General features: G+C 42.2%; 1 protein-coding gene across 3 annotated transcripts in view; it reads right to left on the minus strand.

Annotated features, from left to right (window-relative positions):
- The window catches only part of ZDHHC17 (zDHHC palmitoyltransferase 17), a 138,696-nt gene that overhangs the window by 34,859 nt on the left and 83,236 nt on the right, over nucleotides 1-20,601 (minus strand). The window contains exons 9-10 of one of the 3 annotated variants that reach the window (XM_048835718.2): nucleotides 18,121-18,263; nucleotides 15,604-15,714 (exon numbers count right to left, since the gene is read on the minus strand). In XM_048835718.2, coding sequence (XP_048691675.1) covers nucleotides 15,604-15,714; nucleotides 18,121-18,263 — 254 coding nt within the window. Of the gene's footprint in view, nucleotides 1-9,904; nucleotides 10,008-15,603; nucleotides 15,715-18,120; nucleotides 18,264-20,601 lie in introns of all 3 variants that reach the window. The other 2 variants (XM_048835717.2, XM_048835719.2) reach the window with 2 other exon arrangements.

Below are 20,601 nucleotides of genomic sequence, written 5' to 3' on the forward strand. Positions count from 1 at the left end.
GTCCCCAGTATACGTCGGGGTTGTGTTCTTGAGAAGGGCAACGGATACCGAAATGACATATACCGGGGACCTGCTGGTAGAACAGTGGTATAGGCAGAATGGGACACTTGGGTGACAGCAGGAGGGGTAGGAGTGATCTGGCCAGGGGCTCCCGGAAAAATGGGGGGGAGGCGTAAAAATGCACCCCCACACCACCACCTGCTCTGCCCCCCCCACCCCGCAGTGCTCGAGGCTTGTCCAACTCTGCCTGGCACTCCTACTGAGAGGGGAGTGGGATCAGGGTGCAGGAGCTTGCCCCGCTCCGCGCTCCAGCCAGACCCCACTCCGCGGCTGGAGCGCCGGAGCTAGGCAAGCCCCGGTGCCCCGACCCCGCTCCTCAGATGGAGTGATGGGCGGGCGGTGTGGGGCAAGCGCTGAAGCGGGAGCAGAGCCGGAACTGGGGAGGGGTGGGCCTGGATGTTAAGTAGGTGGACTGCGGCCCACCCATGACTACACATAGCTGTCGCTCATCAATAGGGGAACGTGTTCCAATTTACATCAGTCCCAATCCACATCAGTCCCAATCCGCACATCCGTCGTTTACAACTTACTGCAAATGATGGATATGCGGCTCGGGACGGACGTGAATTGGAACACGTTCCCCTATTGATGAGTGATGGATATACAAAACAACAGCTAAGAGGGAGACATATACCCCCCAGCAGTAATTGAAAATGGCTCCATGTGTCCCACTGTGTCTTTTTTGTGTTTACAAGTGGAATTTCACCCCATATCTGTTGTAAAAATACAGGATATACAGTAGTGTATGAATAATAAAGCTGTTTGTGCAATCTCTTCTCAAATACAGCTGAGTAAGATATTTGCAAATAATCCCTAACAAATATCAAAATGCTCTTTTATAGGAATAATTTTCCAGGATATCTGCATTTCATAAACTAAACTGTTCATAGTATCATTTTTCTCTGTATAGCCATAGCATGCAACTGATTTTAGATATTTTCTAGCCTCTCTTTTATACAATGCAAGATTTATAACTTAAAGCAGCTTACAGAATGTGAGCCAAGTTAATTCCAGGCCAAAAGAAGTTTGTAGTTAAATTTCTCCACTGATATGAAAAGGCATTCCCGTTCGTGTATTTTAACTTGACAAAGAAAGGGACCTGAAATTTCTCTTTAAATTGATAAGTTTTGCAGGGGAAAGGGGAACAAAGATACTATGTGCAGCATATCATAGAACCATAGAATATCAGGGTTGGAAGGAACCCCAGAAGGTCATCTAGTCCAACCCCCTGCTCGAAGCAGGACCAATTCCCAGTTAAATCATCCCAGCCAGGGCTTTGTCAAGCCTGACCTTAAAAACCTCTAAGGAAGGAGATTCTACCACCTCCCTAGGTAACGCATTCCAGTGTTTCACCACCCTCTTAGTGAAAAAGTTTTTCCTAATATCCAATCTAAACCTCCCCCACTGCAACTTGAGGTGTCATATCATTATATCATTTCATAGAGGTGTTTTTTTTAGTAATGGTGCTGAATGCAAGACAGTTCATCAGGATTTTCAGATACAAATCAAAGAGCCTTCTATAACTTTATAGAATGTGCATTGTGCTTAAAATTTTAGTGTGTAGCCTTCATTCTTTTCCATATTGTATCTGGAAATGAGAGTCATCAAATTGCATAAAGCAACATTATCCAGCTGATGTGCATTCATTTGCTTTAAAGAGGATTTAATCTACACGTCTGCTTCCGTTTTCATAACATAGCCACATAATACTACAGCCAGTTATTTAGTACAATCATCAGAAAAAACAGACCTAAAATTCTCTTTCCCTTGGTTTGCACAAACATTTTCTATTTGGTTCAGGACTGCTTCTGTTACATAGATCATCCATTGCGGAATCTCAGCATGTGTTCTGAGGTAAAATAATTTGCCCCAAACATTCTAATATCCAGCATTCATTCTTCTCACTACTTTTTATACTAGATGTTTAATTTCTACACTTATAGATGAGGAGGTTACTTATCTGTAATCGGAGGTTCTTTGAGATGCGTGGTCTTTATCTGTATTCTACTGAGGGTTTATGGATATGCACCATGCATCCTGAGCCAGAGATTTTTCTTGTAATAGTGTTCATTGATCCACACATGCACCTGTGGCTCACCTCACGGGTGCATATCAAGGTGATAAAAGCTGGGGAAGACTGACCGCATCTCCAGTTCCTTCTCTACCGCAAATCCAACAGATCCACAGCAGAGGGAAGGAGTGTGGGAAGTGGAATACAGATAGGGACCACACATGTTGAAGAACCTCCAGCTACAGGTAAGTAACCTCCTCTTCCTCTTCGAGTGATGACCCCATTGTATTCCACTGAGGGTGATTAACAAGCAGTATCTAAGCCAGAAGAGGGTGCAAGGACGAGAACAGTTGAGCGTAGGACACCGTGCTGAATGAGGCATCTGTCGCAGAGTTCACCAAGGCATAATGTGCGGCAAAGGTATGCACTGAACTCCATGTGTCCACTCTACATATATTCTGAGGCAGCATATCATGGAGGATGGCTGTGGTTGAAACAGTAGAGGCAGTATTGATCTTGCTTGCTGACCTAGAAGGAACGTGGGCAGGAGGAGCAGATTTTTAAAGCCTGGATTTTTGGCATAGTCCAGTACCCACACGTGGGTACTGCAGTGGGAGTATTCACGGGGATCCACAATAGGGCCAGCACAATGGATCCGGAGGGTGCTGAGGAGGGCCTTATGGCACAGGAAACCAGTGGCTCTGCAGCAGCTGGAGTGGAGGATACTGCCACAATGTAGAAAGCCTCCGTTGGTACTCGTAGTGGCAGGAAAAGATGGATGCCCCCTGACTTTCATTCAAGTCCTCCAAGCACGAAAACTCAGCCCTGGTCTACACTAGGACTTTAGGTCGAATTTAGCAGCATTAAATCGATGTAAACCTGCCCCCGTCCACACGATGAAGCCCTTTATTTTGACTTAAAGGGCTCTTAAAATCGATTTCCTTACTCCACCCCTGACAAGTGGATTAGCGCTTAAATCGGCCTTGCCAGCTCGATTTTGGAGTACTGTGGACACAATTCGACGGTATTGGCCTCCGGGAGCTATCCCTGAGTGCTCCACTGTGACCATTCTGGACAGCACACTCAACTAAGATGCACTGGCCAGGTAGACAGAAAAAGAACCGCGAACTTTTGAATCTCATTTCCTGTTTGGCCAGTGTGGCAAGCTGCAGGTGACCATGATGGAGTCCCAGAATTGCAAAAGAGCTCCAGCATGGACCGAACGGGAGGTACGGGATCTGATCGCTGTATGGGGAGAGGAATCCATGCTATCAGAACTCCGTTCCAGTTTTTGAAATGCCAAAACCTTTGTCAAAATCTCCCACGGCATGAAGGACAGAGGCCATAACAGGGACCCGAAGCAGTGCCGCGTGAAACTTAAGGAGCTGAGGCAAGCCTACCAGAAAACCAGAGAGCCGAATGGCCGCTCCGGGTCAAAGCCCCAAACATGCCGCTTCTATGATGAGCTGCATGCCATTTTAGGGGGTTCAGCCACCACTACCCCAGCAGCGTTGTTTGACTCCTTCAGTGGAGATGGAGGCAATACGGAAGCAGGTTTTGGGGACGAAGAAGATGATGATGATGATGACGTTGTAGATAGCTCACAGCAAGCAAGCGGAGAAACCGGTTTTCCCGACAGCCAGGAACTGTTTCTCACCCTGGACCTGGAGCCAGTACCACCTGAACCCACTCAAGGCTGCCTCCTGGACCCAGCAGGTGGAGAAGGGACCTCCGGTGAGTGTACCTTTTAAAATACTATACATGGTTTAAAAACAAGCATGTGAAAGGATTACTTTGCCCTGGCATTCACGGCTCTCCTGGATGTACTCCCAAAGCCTTTGCAAAAGGTTTCTGGGGAGGGCAGCCTTATTGCGTCCTTCATGTTAGGACACTTTACCACTCCAGGCCAGTAACACATACTCGGGAATCATTGTACAACAAAGCATTGCAGTGTATGTTTGCTGGCGTTCAAAATCCGTTCTTTATCTGTGTTATCCTCAGGAGAGTGAGATATAATGGTCACCTGGTTGAAATAGAGTGCTTTTCTTCAGGGGACACTCAGAGGAGCCCATTCCTGCTGGGCTGTTTGCCTGTGGCTAAACAGAAATGTTCCCCGCTGTTAGCCACGGGGAGGGGGGAGGGTTGAGGGGGTAGCCACGCGGTGGGGGGAGGCAAAATGTGACCTTGTAACGAAAGCACACGTGCTATGTATGTAATGTTAACAGCAAGGTTTACCCTGAAAGAGTGTAGCCACTGTTTTATAAAATCTGTCTTTTTAAATACCGCTGTCCCTTTTTTTTTCTCCACCAGCTGCTTGTGTTTCAATGATCACAGGATCTTCTCCTTCCCAGAGGCTAGTGAAGCTTAGAAAGAAAAAAAAAACGGACTCGAGATGAAATGTTCTCCGAGCTCATGCTGTCCTCCCACAGAGCACAGACGAATGCGTGGAGGCAAATAATGTCACAGTGCAGGAAAGCACAAAATGACCGGGAGGAGAGGTGGCGGGCTGAAGACAGGGCTGAAGCTCAAATGTGGCGGCAGCGTGATGAGAGGAGGCAGGATTCAATGCTGAGGCTGCTGGAGGATCAAACCAGTATGCTCCAGTGTATGGTTGAGCTGCAGCAAAGGCAGCTGGAGCACAGACTGCCACTACAGCCCCTGTGTAACCAACCGCCCTCCTCCCCAAGTTCCATAGCCTCCACACCCAGACGCCCAAGAACGCGGTGGGGGGGCCATCGGCCAACCAGCCACTCCGCCACAGAGGATTGCCCAAAAAAAAGAAGGCTGGCATTCAATAAATTTTAAAGTTGTAAACTTTTAAAGTGCTGTGCTTAAAGTGCTGTGTGGCATTTTCCTTCCCTCCTCCACCACCCTTCCTGGGCTACCTTGGTAGTCATCCCCCTATTTGTGTGATGAATGAACAAAGATTGCATGAATGTGAAGCAACAATGACTTTATTGCCTCTGCAAGCGGTGATCGAAGGTAGGAGGGGAGGGTGGTTAGCTTACAGGGAAGCAGAGTGAACCAAGGGGCGGGGGGTTTCATCAAGGAGAAACAAACAGAACTTTCACACCATAGCCTGGCCAGTCATGAAACTGGTTTTCAAAGCTTCTCTGATGCATACCGCGCCCTCCTGTGCTCTTCTAACCGCCCTGGTGTCTGGCTGCGCGTAACCAGCAGCCAGGCGATTTGCCTCAACCTCCCACCCCACCATAAACGTCTCCCCCTTACTCTCACAGAGATTGTGGAGCACACAGCAAGCAGTAATAACAGTGGGAATACTGGTTTCGCTGAGGTCTAAGCGAGTCAGTAAACGGCGCCAGCGCGCCTTTAAACGTCCAAATGCACATTCTACCACCATTCTGCACTTGCTCAGCCTGTAGTTGAACAGCTCCTGACTACTGTCCAGGCTGCCTGTGTACGGCTTCATGAGCCATGGCATTAAGGGGTAGGCTGGGTCCCCAAGGATACATATAGGCATTTCAACATCCCCAACAGTTATTTTTTGGGTCTGGGAATAAAGTCCCTTCCTGCAGCTTTTGAAACAGACCAGAGTTCCTGAAGATGCGAGCGTCATGTACCTTTCCCGGCCATCCCACGTTGATGTTGGTGAAACGTCCCTTGTGATCCACCAGAGCTTGCAGCACTATTGAAAAGTACCCCTTGCGGTTTATGTACTCGGCGGCTTGGTGCTCCGGTGCCAAGATAGGGATATGGGTTCCGTCTATGGCCCCACCACAGTTAGGGAATCCCATTGCAGCAAAGCCATCCACTATGACCTGCACATTTCCCAGGGTCACTACCCTTGATATCAGCAGATCTTTGATTGTGTTGGCTACTTGCTTCACAGCAGCCCCCACAGTAGATTTGCCCACTCCAAATGGATTCCCAACTGACCGGTAGCTGTCTGGCGTTGCAAGCTTCCACAGGGCTATCGCCACTCTCTTCTCAACTGTCAGGGCAGCTCTCATCTTGATATTCCTGCGCTTCTGGGCGGGGGAAAGCAAAGTTCCATGAAAGTGCCCTTACACATGCAAAAGTTTCGCAGCCACTGGGAATCGTCCCAGACCTGCAACCCTATGCGGTCCCACCAGTCTGTGCTTGTTTCCCAAGCCCAGAATTGGCGTTCCACAGCATGAACCTGCCCCATTAGCACCATGATGCATGCATTGGCAGGGCCCGTGCTTTCAGAGAAATCTGTGTCCATGTCCTGATCACTCACGTGACCGCGCTGACGTCGCCTCCTCGCTCGGTATCGCTTTGCCAAGTTCTGGTGCTGCATATACTGCTGGATAATTCGTGTGGTGTTTAATGTGCTCCTAATTGCCAAAGTGAGCTGAGCGGCCTCCATGATTGCCTTGGTATGGCGTCCGCATAGAAAAAAGGCGCGGAACGATTGTCTGCCATTGCTCTGACGGAGGGAGGGGCGACTGACGACACAGCTTACAGGGTTGGCTTCAGGGAACTAAAATCAACAAAGGGGGTGGCTTTACATCAAGGAGTATTTCAGGCAGGACTTCATGAAGGGTTCCAATAAGAAATGGTGCACCTAAGTTATTGTTCTTATTGGAACAAGGAGGTTAGCCTGGCCTCTGATTGATACATGGCTAGATTTACCTCGCTGCACCTTCTCTGTGAGTGACTGCAGTGTGACCCAGAGGAATGAGACCCCTAGACGGGGGAGGAGGCAAATGAATACAAAACAAATCTGGTCTATTTCTTGTTTTGATCCACTCCATCTATCTTTTACATCTTTGGCTGGCAGCAGACATTGCAGAAGGACTGCTAGCCATCCTCATCTCTTGCCTGCCCGGCAGAAGATGGTACAATACGACTGCTAGCCATCCTCATCTCTTGCCTGCCCGGCAGAAGATGGTACAGTATGACTGCTAGCAATCCGTATCGCCTGCCTGCTCACCATAAGACAGTTCAAGAGGACTGACTGCAGGACTAAAGAGAATGACCTGGTCAAGTCACTCCAAATTTAGTCCCTGCGCCCATGTCTGCCCAGGCGCTCCCAGCCGACGTGGCCAGGAGCACCTCGGACACGACGAGGACGGCTACCAGTCGTATTGCACCGTCTGCTGCCAGAAGGCAATGGGTTGCTGCTACTGTGTAGCAATGCCGTACCGCGTCTGCCAGCACCCAGGAGACATACGGTGACGGTTACCTGAGCGGGCTCCATGCTTGCCGTGGTATGGCGTCTGCACAGGTAACTCAGGAAAAAAGGCGCGAAACGATTGTCTGCCCTTGCTTTCACGGAGGGAGGGAGGAAAGGGGGGCCTGACGATATGTACCCAGAACCACCCACGACAATGTTTTAGCCCCATCAGGCATTGGGATCTCAACCCAGAATTCCAATGGGCAGCGGAGACTGCGGAAATTGTGGGATAGCTATCCACAGTGCAACGCTCCGGAAGTCGACTCTAGCCTTGGTACTGTGGAAGCACTCCGCTGAGTTAATGCACTTAGAGCATTTTCTGTGGGGACACACACACTCGAATACATAAAATCGATTTCTAAAAAACCGACTTCTATAAATTCGACCTTATTCCGTAGTGTAGACATACCCTCAGAGGCTGGTTCACTGGTGGAATCGGCAGAATTGTGCACACCGTCAGAGTGGGGGGTCGCGCAATGCCTCAAACATGGCATGTCTGGTGCCAGAGATAATATCTCCCTGGAAGTAGAGGGCCCCAGAAGGTGTGGAGACCTTGGCTCTCCAGGGCAAACCTGATTGGAGCTCTGGCACTTCTCCAACCTCCCTGGAGTCAAGTCCCTGGAACTGGAGCAACAGTCTTACCCAGAGTGGATGATTCTCTGACCCTGAGGGATGCCGATGTGTGTGCTGGTTCCACTTGATACCAGTGGATCCATAAATTTATGTGGCTTCTTTCTGTGTTTGTGTGCTTTAGGGCACTCCATCCCTATGACTGGAACTCATGGAAGGAGTCTCTCCCTTCTTAGGCTCAGAGGAAGACTTATAACCTTACCTCCTGACTAGGCCCTGGCGCAGGGACCACAATGGTGGCACTGTTGGTGCCTGCCTCAGACTTTGTAATTAGAGGTGCACTCCTGGCAACCTCAAACCAATATATCGGGGGGAGAGGGAGGTTGCTTGGCCAGGGTCCGAATGAGGTCTCATAGTGACTTCCACGAGGTGCTTCCATATCGGAGAGTCTGGCATTCTCAGGTATGACTTGGAAAGGGCTGGCAGATACTGCACCTGGATGAAATGTGGGCTTCTCTCAAGCAGTAGAGGAAGTATTGATCTTCCTTGCTAAAACTACCCCCAAAAAGGAGCCCCAATCCTGCTCCTAAAACTATCAAACTACTAAAGATTACTATAAAAACAGTAAAATTATGAACTGTATGTTTTTAAAGTATGTCACATGTAAGAGGACACTAATAGTTCCAACCCAGACGATGAGGCAGGGAGAAGGAACTGGAGACGCAGTCTGTCTGCCTTGCCCTTTATCACCTCGGACGAAACCATGAGGGAGCCAAGGGCACATGCACAGACCAACGGACACTAGTACTTAAAAAATCTCCAGCTCCGGATGTGTGGTTTAGATGTGTAAACCCTCAGTGCAATCCAATAGGGACCATCAATCAAAGAAGAACTTAATGTTATATATCTTTGACTGATTATGTTAGACAACACTTTTTAAACAAGATTCTCAAAGATTTTAGGCACAGTGGCACTCAAACTTGTATGTTTACATCCTAAGAGACATGAAAGACCCAAAAATAAAAACAAAATTTGCAACACTACTTTTTAACTTCAAAGTTGGGCTTAAATAGTATCTAGGAGTAACAGATCACTCTTTAATCATGAAAAAGCAGTAGTAATCAAAGGTATATCAGTGACTGCAGTGATATTGGATTGTCGAGCCAATATCTTTCATAAGCATTACATTCACTTAAAAATACTTAAAACTAGGAACATTAAGTAAAAATTAAACAGGAGTTAATACAATGTGTTTGTTGATTCTTTGTTCAAATGATAAAATATCATTAAAATGTGTGATCCCAGAGAAAGTAGAACAGAAATTTAACTTGATTAATATGGTAAACTGAATTTTTGATGAAATCTGACTCAATTTCTACTTTCTTTCTGAACATGGCAAGTTTATGTCTAGGCAGATCTAGTTATATGTTCTGTCCAGTGGCTAATATTTATAAAGATGTGATGTTGTCAAAACCCAGCAATTCTAATTATTTTCGTAGAATATATTCTATTTAGTTTCATAAGCTGTTTGAAATATTTTATTTAACACATTTTTTAAGTCCATATAAAATGGAACTTGCAAACTACTTAGGAATAGCTAGTTATGGCTGCACTGCCAGTAAAAATGCCAGAAGTGATAAATATGAGTGAACAGGGAAAATGAAGTTATCTATTTATCCTAGGAAAAGCATATATGCTACTGAAGTTTAAAGACTATAGGTCACGGTGAGTTCATGTAATTATAACCTTTTTGGCAACATATGGCCTTGACATGTCTATACAGCCACTTGCATTTCTCTGCTAAAGAAATGAAAAAAACACAGAGAAAGTTTGGATAGACATTTTTAAGGAAAAGGTTTGAGGAAAACATTGTTACTGGCATAAAGCAATAATGTAATTTTAAAGCAGTACAAAAATAACCATTAAGAGTTTTGATTACTATGGCATAGTAAAGTTCTATTTTAATAAAACCAATTAAGCATTAAGAATTTTAAACGGTTGTAGTTATTTTTAAAATTACTATTCATTCTTTACTTTTGAGGTCATATTTAGAACTCAGCACTGACGTTAAACATATACAAATCACTAAAATGAAAAAGGATATCATTCCAAAACCAGAAAAACCATGTCACATACATCCAGAATTTAGTTGCCAGGTATATTCCAAGAGGCAGTGCACTATGCATTGAGTGATCAAAGAATGATCTGTAAAACAACAGAAGTGATGTCATCACATAGTATGTTCTTTTATACATAATTTAAATTCAGTATCAGTACACATGAAAAACCTCCTTTTAATGTAATACATTAAATAACAATTAGATCTCCCAGTACTGTTAGTAAAAGATTTTGCTTCTGGAGGTCCTCAGAGCCTGTAGAAGTCCCATTTTTCAAGATGCCCTGATGCAGAAGGATGGATGAGAGTCAGTTAATGTCACTCCTCAGATGGTCAAAGGGGTAACTATGGTGTAATATAAGACACAAGGGAAGCGGGGCTGATATGAATCTTTAATCAAACATAATGTTAATGTTTTATGCTATCCCTAGGTCAATACATAAACTCTTAAAAAAACAATTTTAAACCTAGTCTAAAATAAGATATTAATGGTTGGACTCAATCTGCATTGAGTTGGACTCAATTACCCCATTCTCTTCTATGTTCATAGACATCATATCATTTCCTATTAATAGATTCCAAGACCTGAAGAGACCACTGTGATCATTTAGTCTGACCTTGTACATAACAGAGGTCATAGAACTTTTCCTCACTGTTTAAAATGTATGCCTTATTTCCAGTCTGAAGTTCCAGCCACTGGATTGTGCTATATCTTTATCTGTTAGATGCAAGAGCTCATTATCAAATATTTTTCCCCATGTAGGTACTGATGGACTATGGCCAAGTCACCTCTTAATCTTCTCGCTGTTAAGCTAAATAGATAGAGCTCTTGGAGTCTACTACTATAAGGCATGTTTTCTAATCCTTTAATCATTCTCATGGCTACTCTCTCAACCCTCTCCAATATATCAACATCCTCCTTGAATTGTGGGCACCAGAACGGGACACAATATTCCAGCAAGGGTTCCACCAATGACAAATACAGAGGTAAAATAACCTCTGCTTCTACTTGAGATTCCTGTTTATGCATCCGCCCTTTTGGCCAGAGAATCGCACTGTCAGCTCATGTTCAGCTGATTAACCACCACAACCCCCTAATTTTTTTTCAGAGTCACTGCTTCCAAGGATAGAGTCCTCCATCATGCAAGTATGGCCTGTATTCTGTGTTTCTAGAGACATATATTTATCTTTATACATTTTATTTATATATTCATATTTAGACATATTAAAATATGTATTGTTTGCTTGTGCCCATCTTACCAATGACCTGTTCTCATTATTTACCACTCCTCCAATTTGTGTGTCACCTGCAAACTTTAACAGTGATGATTTTATGTTTTCGTTCAAGTCACTGATAAAAATGTTAAACAACATAAGGCCAAAAACTGATTCCCACGGGACCCCACTAGAAAACATACCCGCTCAATGATGATTCCCCATTTACAATTATATTTGGAGACTTATCAGTTAGCCACCTGAATCTTATAAATTACATGTGTAATCAGTGATCAGGCTCTTCACTTTTTACCACAGAAACATCAACAACAAAACAAAGAAAAGGCATTCAGTCTTCTGTGTAATCAACAAAAATCTTTGAATTGATTATTTTGAAGTTGCTCACACAAGTGTCATGTTGCCTTAATCAGTGACTCAAAATATTTTTAGTAGGATAACATGCTTAGATTATAATAAAATACTTCATATGCCACTGACATTACACCATTTTAGAACTGTTGATGAAATGGAGAAGTCTTAACAAATGTTTACTCTAAAACCACATGCTGACAGCAGTTAGAAATCACTGCTAAAGTGCTCACTCAGCAATATTCACATTGCGGTTATTTTAATAGAGTTTGAAGTGAATTCCTAGCCAAGAGAATGGACAGAAGTTGTGAATTACATTTACACAAGAGATTCCAATGTCAGAGTGTTCAAGAACACCATACAACACAAAATATATTTTTTAAAAAAGATCTAAAAAAGGAAATATATATGCCTTGTTTTCCTCAGTCTGTAGTTACAACAAAAATGCCTGTTTTCTCCTATCTCTTGCTTTTCTCATTACAGCTTCAGACAGAGATTCTTCACAGAAACATTATCAGAAGGAAAACAGTAGAGTCAGTTTTCCGTTTCATTTAATTCACTTATTTCTACGACAGGAAGCTAGTTCTTCAATTAAGCCAAAAAGAAATTTAAACACTGCATATAAGCCAGCTAATTCTCAAGAGCTGTCCTGAGTTCCAGCTAAGAATACCTATGAAAACATTTACCATTAAAAACATAATCTCAACGATACATATAAAATGATGGAGTCTAAATTAGCTGTTACCACTCAAGAAAGAGATCTCGGAGTCATTGTGAATAGTTATCTGAAAACATCCTCTCAATGTGCAGCGGCAGTCAAAAAAGCTAACAGAATATTGGGAATCATTAAGAAAGGGATAGATAGTAAGACAGAAAATATCATATTGCCTCTATATAAATGCATGGAAGGCCCACATCTTGAATACTGCATGCAGATGTGGTTGCCCCATCTCAAAAAAGATACATCGGAATTGGAAAAGGTTCAGAAAAGGGCACAAAAATAATTAGGGGCATTAAACAGCTTCCATATGAGGAGAGATTAATAAGACTGGGACTTTTCAGCTTGGAAAAAGAGATGACTAAGGGGGGATATGACAGAGGTCTATAAAATCATGACTGGTGTGGAGAAAGTAAATAAGGAAGTGTTATTTACTCCTTCTCATACCACAAGAACTAGGGGTCACCAAATGAAATAAATATGCAGTAGGCTTAAAACAAATAAAAGGAAGTATTTCTTCACACAATGCACAGTCATCCTTTGGAACTCTTTGCCAGAGAACATTGTGAAGGCCAAGACTATAACAGGGTTCAAAAAAGAACTAGATAAATTCATGGAGGATAGGTCCATCGATGGCTATTTGCCAGGATGGGCAGGAATGGTATCCCTAGCCTCTGTTTGCCAGAAGCTGGGAATGGGCGACGGGATAGATCATTTGATAATTACCTGTTCTGTTCATTCCCTCTGGGGCACCTGGCATTGGCCACTGTCAGATGACGGGATACTGGGCTAGATGGACCTTTGGTCTGACCCAGTATGGCCATTCTTACGTTTTAATGAAAAAAATTGAGCCTACCTGTCACAGAATAGGTCAATCACTGGGAAGCGGGCCATTCAAGGACACACCTCAAGGTTCCTCTCCACAACACTGAACAACTTAAACAACCTTCCCACATCCTGCCTTCCATCATACCTACATAAAATAGTCACCCTCATCCAATGTTCCCTCTAATTTTTTTTCCATCCACATGCAGAATGAATTTGGTTATGTGCACTATATTGAGGTAATGTGCAGATGTGTGCCACCAGTAGAAACAAAAAACCTAGATATAATATATATTTTTAAGAAGTTACTATGGGGATAATTACTCCAGCCAGGACAGGTTAGGCATTTTATAACTCACTATTCAAACAATTAAATTTAAGCATAAGAGAGAAATAAAAATTATGAAATGCACAGATCAGTCAAAAAACTAAAAAAGCACGCTTTGAAAACAGTATCAACAAGTAACACCACCACCACAAGTATGTGTTGGGAGATGAGAGAGAGAGAGAGAGACACACACACACACACACACAGACTCTGTGTGAGTGTGTGTGTGAGAGAGAGAGAGGCTTGCCCCTTTAAATATGCTGCCCCTTTAAGTAGATTGACACTCACCAGGCTGAAGCCTGCTTGTTCAGACACAGCAGCAGCTACCAGCAAGCTCTCTCCGTCCCACTCCTGAGCCCTGTTGTGTCCTGTCCCCCAGCTCTGTGGAGATGGGGTACAGGACGGGGGGGACACCCTGACATCAGTGCCCCCCTCCTACTTCCCCACTCTGCGAAGCAAGCGGGAGGTTCCTTTGAGCAGCTGGCCAGGGGCTGCAAAGCAGAGGCAGGAGCAGTGCGCTAGTGGCAGGAGGGGCACCTGAAGTGCGTGGCACTTGATAGATTGCTGAGCGGCCACGCAGCTTAGAGGGAACTTAGCCCTCATCTACATCACACATTTACACCAAGGGGATTCCCTGGTGGAGACACCCATCTTTAGAAGAATCTTGCTTTATGATTAAAAGGAAAAAGGAAAATTAGCTTTTAGTTTTTTTTCAAAAATTTACTTCTGGGGTGCTTTATAATAAGTTTGTAAACTGCTCTGAGGCTTTCCTCTTGAAATTAGCATGCTTCAATCAGAGTTCTGACACAGAAATAAAACAGACACTAGACTGAGGAACACTATAACTCTCAAAGGCAACTTTGGAGACAATCAGAAACTTACTGAAGTGGTAACTGTGAAAAGTAAAAACTACTTTTTCCATAAGTAATTATTATATGAATGCTAAATATATCTAGCACAGTACGTGTCCTACAAACTATCTACAGGGCAGACTGAAAGGGCTTCCAAACATCTTTCTTAGGAAAACAAGCTACACATGCATTTGCTAAACTTTCCTGAATACATACTTACAGATTGATCTGGGAGTTTGTTTTTAGGTTAAGAATTTAGAATGCTATGTAAGTTTATCTAGACACAGAGAAATCACCACCACAGGAATCAGATAAATATTGTAGCAGTAATATTATATTGTAGCCATCCAATAAAATATTCTTTCCTTAAAAAATAAACAAGGAAGCTAAATACAAAGAGGTTAATTTAATAATATTACAATTATAATGAATCAATAGAACGTAAGGACTTCAAATTTAAAGGTATTCCGTACCCAAAATTTACACTGAGAGTTTTCTGTTTTAATTTGGTAACCTGTTGTTTGCTCTGTGGTATTGAGACAAAATTGGTGTATAAAATCTGTATTTAACCTGAAAACTAACAAAATAATATAAGTCTAAAGAAAAAAAACCCTTATAATTATTTGGATTAATTAATTCTAGTTGCAATTTCCCACCATTTTAAGTGCCTGTGAAACATATAGTATGGCAACATTAATATTACAGAACACATTAACTTTTCTTCTTACAGTATAGAAGAACCACTGATAATTATATAAAAAGGCAAAGAAAAATGTAATAATTATAATAAGAGTTTGGTATACACCTGGTTTTAACTTTAACCCAATCACCAATTCTCATACCCTTTCAACCTAACTCTTTCACATATCCACCAGCCTACTCCCGCAAGCTCACTCACCTGTTTACCAAGACATCCAGTAAGAACAATCCCAGCTTCTGTTCCACTATCTTGCTGTCTGACCACCACTTTATCACCAAAACATTTCTGTCAGCAGTTAATACCCACCCTCCAATGGCTAAGAGACTATTCTTCATTACCTCTCCTTTACCCAGAATGGGAGAAAGAAACTTGTACTACATCTTGGATTTACACAATTACGTTTCTCTTCTAGTCAACTGTTATCCATGCATTATCTTGCTTTTCTTCTCAGTTTGTCTCATATTCTCACTAGAAAGACAAGGTGGGTGAGGCAATATCTTTTATTAAGAGACAAGCTTGTCTCACCAACAGAAGTTGGTCCAATAAAAGATATTACCTAACTCACACTCTTGTCTCTCTAATATCTTGGGACCAACATGGCTACAGTAACACTGCAAACAACAACGGATCATATCCTTACTGTTATTTAAGTTTGTTTTTAAAAAGAGAGGTTACTTACCAGTAACTGCTGTTCTTTGAGAGTGTCGCCTCTGTGTATTCACACTTGTGGGATTGGCACCTCCAGTCCAAGATAGGGGAGTCTACCAATGTCACTGGGTCTTTGCTGACCCTGAAGCAGAACTGGAAATAATGGGTGTTGTCCTTGGTAATAATGAGATCTAGTTGGGACTTACTCCCCTTGTATAACAAATACTGCCAGATTTATACCTAAGACATTTGTGCTGCTGTACAAAAATTCTGTTTAAATAATCTGCCTGGACATAGCTTTTCTCTGGCAAAAAGTTTTGGTCTTGAGCAAAGGGAGAGAGTCTTGCAGGCTAGGCAACCAGCTTTCAACTCCAGAACCATGATGTGTAGACAACTCCTAGAGAGTCCACAAACCTTGAAAAGACTGAAAAACAAGGAGAACATGCCAGTCCACTATGTGGAAACAACACACTAAAGGTAAAGGAGGTGAGAAGAGAATCCCCTAATAAGCTTGTGCTACTTTCACCTTTTGCATTTTCTATGAACCAAGACATTAATGGGTCAGGTGTAAGTAGAATAAGAAGCAGTACCTTTGCTATCAGTCTTATGGAGGCACAGACATAGCCTGGATAGCGGTATCACCTAGTTACATTGTTACAAAACGTGTCTGTGGATCAAAGTCTAGAAACTTGTGAAATCAGGGACTTGTTGCCACTTATACCATATAATCAAACCATTTCAGGCAAGTGGCTTACCAGAGTCAATCGTGCTGAAACCTCAACACCAGACTCAGTCAACCTAAATGGATCCAAAGACCAGGTAGATTTTCGGGGAGGGCAAGCAGGATGGTTGCCCTGGATGCCAACTTTTGGAGGCACCTCATCACTATGCCTGGTTTTTTTTTTCCTCCTCCTAAGCTTCTCAGGGGGCACCGATAACATTTACTATCCTGAGAGGAAAAATATCTTGGGCCAGCCCTCCTGAGGACTGATGTCACTTGTACTGGTACTGGATCACTTCACTGAGAAGTTCACCAGAGTCCAGCATGCTGGACTCTAGACACTGGACTCAGTCGACCGAGATGGATCCAGAGATCTGAGTGCCACATACAGTATGCTCTGAACCACTCCTTGTTCTCTAGTCTATGGTGCCAAAATTTTGGTGCCAGTGCCAAGACTTCGGCACCAAATTAGGCAGACAAGTCCAGATTTCCACGTGGACTCTGGTACTGTGACGGTGCCAGAACCTTCATACCGAATTATGCCAATCCAGCCAGAGCCATATCTAAGGGACTGAGACCACAGCACTGAATTAGATCAACCTGGAGGAATCTGGGGATCTTGGTGCCTTGTTCATGGTTTAAGAACCTTGGAAATGACTGCCAACCAATTAAGACTGAGGAGTTGGATAATATGTAAGCCAGACACAGAGCCACTTAAGTTAGCACATTGCCAGACTTAGCTGACCAGGCCTGAGGAATCTCTTTTAGCAGTAGGGATGTGTGAGGCAGCCCTTGTGGTCCGCATAGTTCTAGATGACACCTGTGCAAACAGATACCATTTCTTCTTTTAAATAAAGAAACCCATAGTGATAATTTAACTAAAACAGCCCTGAAAGGGCAGAAGAAAACCACTGACAAAAGAAGCGAGGACACTGCATGTGACCCAAACTCACTACCTCTTTTGGCAGTTAAGGAGGAACTGAGGGACAGTTTTATACCTTTGAAATCCTCCACATGGGGCAAAAGAGGAAGAAGAAAGTGGACACAGAGGACACTGGGTCACTCAGTGCCAGGGAGCACCAAGCTCACATGTGGGAATATTCAGAGGCTACTCAAAGAATATAATGTGTAGTACTGAGAAGTAGATTAAGGGTCAAACAGTCCACATACTTTGCAAGTCCTCTGGAGAGCTACGGAGGATATTGATATTTACAGTCATTATTCAAAACATAGAACATAATTATTTTAATGACTGGATGACAGATTTAAAACAACAGATTTAACTAACTTTCTGTTTGACAGTCATCTCTTCTGGCCACAGCAATAATTCCTGATGTTATATTCCACTTTGTATGAGTTTCTGAATGACTTTCAAAATGTTTCAGAATTTTAATTCTGAACAGTAATTAATTATTAACCTATTTACAATTCTACGTTGCTTCCCCTATCCCTCTCTAATAACTTTCCTCTTGACTGTTCCCTTCACAGTTTACACCAATGGTTTAACAGACATTCAGTACCCTCCCTCTGGAGACTGAATGTTTCTCTGCTCCTAGCCTTATTAGCTCAGTGCCTTTCATCTAAAATTAATTCAAAGGCTACATTCTGAGATGACACAGCATTAGAGAGCCAAATCTCACAGACCTTTTTCTGAAATGTAACAGTGATAAAACAGAAGTTCTTGCAAAGAATGCTATATATCCAAAAGATGCATATAGATCTGTCAAAGAAATCTAATACAACTTTTATTAAGTAAATGAACAAGACATATTTTAAACATTTGTCTGGGTGTACTAGATTGAAAAAGTTGCCTGATAAAATACTTACTTTGAAAGAAACTGTACCATAGCCCATACACCACCATACATTAGCCCTTTAATGAGCCACGAATCAACATCTAGGTCTGCTATAAACCCAACCAGCCAAATAACTAGGAATGGAGTTCCTAGCATCACCTTCTGACGAAATTCCTGCACAGAAACAAATATTTCAGTAAGCAATTTACAGTTCTTTTAGTTTCTTCTTTACAGTTCTTTAACAATCTAACTAAAACAGTCATAACTCATTTAAGTCTAAGAGCCTTAGTATGGGAAGGGGGAAAAAAGCTGCTTTTTCTAAATGTATTTTTCTTCTTTTAAGCCTGCTCATACTATGCAAGCCATTTCTTTCCTAAATGGAAACTAGAGATTTCCTACTAAAAGATGTCTTGATTTCTCTTCTAGCATCAGTGATTAGTCGAACAATTTTCATGTGTAAAATGCTTTATATTCAATTAGACTAGTTAAAGACCAAATTCAGAATTCATAATTTTTGAGCGAATCAAGTAACACGGTTGACCTCTGTAGATACCTGAGTCGTTCAAATTGGCAACTATGTTTTACACACTAAGAAAAACAAACATAAAAGCCATAATGCAATTAGGTTGGAAGTTAGAGACAAATTAAGAAAGAAATTTATTTAAAACATGGAAGATTGTAAAATCATTTGCAGCATTGCATATTGAAATCTAGTTAAGAGTAGATTGATAAATAAGAGGTAAAAGCAACTATAGTAAAGTGGAGTGGAAAATGGCTAAAAATAGTACCGTGATGTTCCACATTTGTGTCTCAATCACCTTCAGATCAAAAAAGTGCTAAGATTAGAACTAAAAAAGATTTTATACATGCCATAGTTGCAAACTCACTCTGGGATATAAAGTCAAGTTATGTTCTTTCTGACTAGCACATTATCTCCAGTAACCTTTACCCAACTAAAATATATTTTACGTGTAGCACAGGAGCTATTGAGATGTATAGCTCTATACATCTTGAGGTAAATATTCTGCAATTGGAATTCAGTTAACAATTCTACTGATCATGCCCAAGTGGGAACAAAATCCAGCTCACTATCAGCACCATAGGGGCTCTGCTATCCTAGCAGGACAGAAGAATAGTAGAAACTTATTGCTGTCAGTAGGCTAATCTTACACATAGGAAGCAGGTTTGTGGGATGAGAAAGTTCTACGTTTACATAATCACCTTTTTCACTTTTGTCTCTGTGACAATAGCCACAGTTTAAAGCAAACCTTTTATTTCGGTTATCCCAATAGCGCAGAGCCAGTACACTGAAATTACATAAAGATACCCCAGTAGAGATGGGTGGAAACAACTCTCTGCATTGTACTAGACAGTGACATGAAGCACAGGTGACATGCTCAATAACTCAAAAAGGGAGTTAGCCACACTATCTACAAGAGGCCATATAACTCTGAGTTTAGTATATATGACGAGAAAAGTAACAACTAAAGTGTAAAAACAAAATAAAAAGATGAAAGTGGTTCATTTTGGTGCACAAATATCACACAAGAACACTACTTTCATGGTAACTCTTGATGATCTGACATATAAGCGAAGTGTAGGCGGTAACTAATAGCCAATTACAATTTAAATACGCAGTTAGGTCAGAATACAGGCTACATTCAAGTTATCAAGCAATCAGCAGAATTATGCAATTACTATATATTACATAGTAAATGCTATGAAGCTTACAAAAAGTAAAATTGCTTACCTAATATTCATGTAACTTTGATCTCATATAGTTAGACTGTAAGCATTTTGGGACAGGGGCCATCTTTTAGTCGTGTGTGTCTATACTGCCAAGCACAGAGGGGACTCAATTACTGACTGGCATACCAATCCTTAATTGGGGCCTCTAGGCACTACCACAATATGAATAAAAAGACTAACAATTTAAGTATTTACAAGCGTTAACTTAAAAATGCCGGAGAAAAGATTTTCTCAAAGACTGTAACTAAGGTTTTCATTACCAAGATACACTATCTTCGAACCAAGAAACAATAATTTCAAGCCTCATGTGCCGCATTTAGAGAATATCTGGCATCACAGCCATTTCGCTAACAGATGAAAATTAATTCTAGATGGAAATCCCCTGTATATATTTTATATAGATAGCTATTTATTACAGAGACTGACAGATCTCTCTCCTAGACACCTCCATTTCCCAGTCCTCCTCAAAGATCCTACAATGTATTCCATCCATTCTTCCTCTGTAAGATTTTAAGTCAGTAAACACCACTCAGCTCAGGTCCAATATTCTTCCTGTGCACAGAGTTCGAAAATAAGCCTAGGTTCTAAATTGTCATTCCCTGGGTAACAAAAGATTAAAATGTCATTAGCCCACCACGCCAGTGCACTACAAACAATTTTTAAAAGCAGTTCATTTTTGTAGAAAATGTATGTTTTTGTTAAATTGAGCTGCTTATTTTTAAAGCTGACAGGTGAATTGCTTATCCATCAATCTAATACCACT

The sequence above is a fragment of the Caretta caretta genome, chromosome 1 (genome assembly GCF_965140235.1).
Source record: "Caretta caretta isolate rCarCar2 chromosome 1, rCarCar1.hap1, whole genome shotgun sequence".
In the NCBI taxonomy this organism is placed as follows: domain Eukaryota; kingdom Metazoa; phylum Chordata; order Testudines; family Cheloniidae; genus Caretta; species Caretta caretta.